This window comes from Elephantulus edwardii, unplaced genomic scaffold (assembly GCF_000299155.1).
Source record: "Elephantulus edwardii isolate Elephantulus edwardi_28Jun2011 unplaced genomic scaffold, EleEdw1.0 scaffold00126, whole genome shotgun sequence".
In the NCBI taxonomy this organism is placed as follows: domain Eukaryota; kingdom Metazoa; phylum Chordata; class Mammalia; order Macroscelidea; family Macroscelididae; genus Elephantulus; species Elephantulus edwardii.
In genome coordinates, this window is record NW_006399876.1 from 2,013,382 (window position 1) to 2,014,146 (window position 765).

At 63.0% G+C, this 765-nt stretch overlaps 1 protein-coding gene across 1 annotated transcript in view; it reads left to right on the top strand.

Annotated features, from left to right (window-relative positions):
- Positions 1 to 209: 209 nt before the first annotated feature.
- SYT8 (synaptotagmin VIII) overlaps positions 210 to 765 on the top strand; it is a 4,033-nt gene continuing 3,477 nt past the window's right edge. The window contains exons 1-2 of the mRNA XM_006893366.1: positions 210 to 303; positions 392 to 558. Of these exons, the coding sequence (XP_006893428.1) occupies positions 210 to 303; positions 392 to 558 (261 nt within the window). The remainder of the gene's footprint in view (positions 304 to 391; positions 559 to 765) is intronic.

Below are 765 nucleotides of genomic sequence, written 5' to 3' on the forward strand. Positions count from 1 at the left end.
TGAGCTCTGGCCAGAGCCCAGAGTCTCTGTGGTGCTTCTGGCTCGGAGTCCCCATCCTGGTCCCCAGTCGCCTCCTTCACCAGGCAGGCCTGAATTGGTGAGATGGCAGCAACTGCTGGACAAATAGGACCGTGGGCGGGCGCCTGAGAGGAACCACTGATGGGACCTCCTCATCCAGGCTCTCTCTTCCAAACCAGCAAGGCTGGCGGATGGCACGTTCCCCGGGTCCCCGCCATGTCCCAGCTGTACCTGGCACCACCACTCTCTCTGGCCTCACTCCAGACTCTGTCATCAGGATGTCCTGTGAGTGCTAGAACCCTGAGGGGGACAGGATGGCCAGCCTTGAAGGCAGTGACTGTGCAGAGGAGCCCCTGGTCCTCTCTGTCCCCAGGGCCTCACTGGACACTCGTCGCCGTGGCCGTGGCTGTGGGCACCCTGCTCACCCTCTGCCTGCTCTGTGCCACCTGGTGTTGCTGCCATCATCGTCACAGCAAGAAGCCCAGAACCCAGGAGGTTGTGGACCTTGGCAGCGCCCGTGGCACCACCTCTACCCACCTGGTGAGGAGTGGCATGGGGTCCCCTAGTCTGGCCCCAGACCAGGAGCTCCCAGAGAGCCATTTGCATAGCTGCTGGGAACACTTAGAGGGCTGGGGACGGCCCAGGGAGGTGAGAACTCCCACCAGGGTCAGAGCACACTGAAAGGGCCTTCCTCGCAGGGTAAGAGGAGGTGGCAAGGGGGGTGGTGAGTGGAGTGCTGAGGGGGTG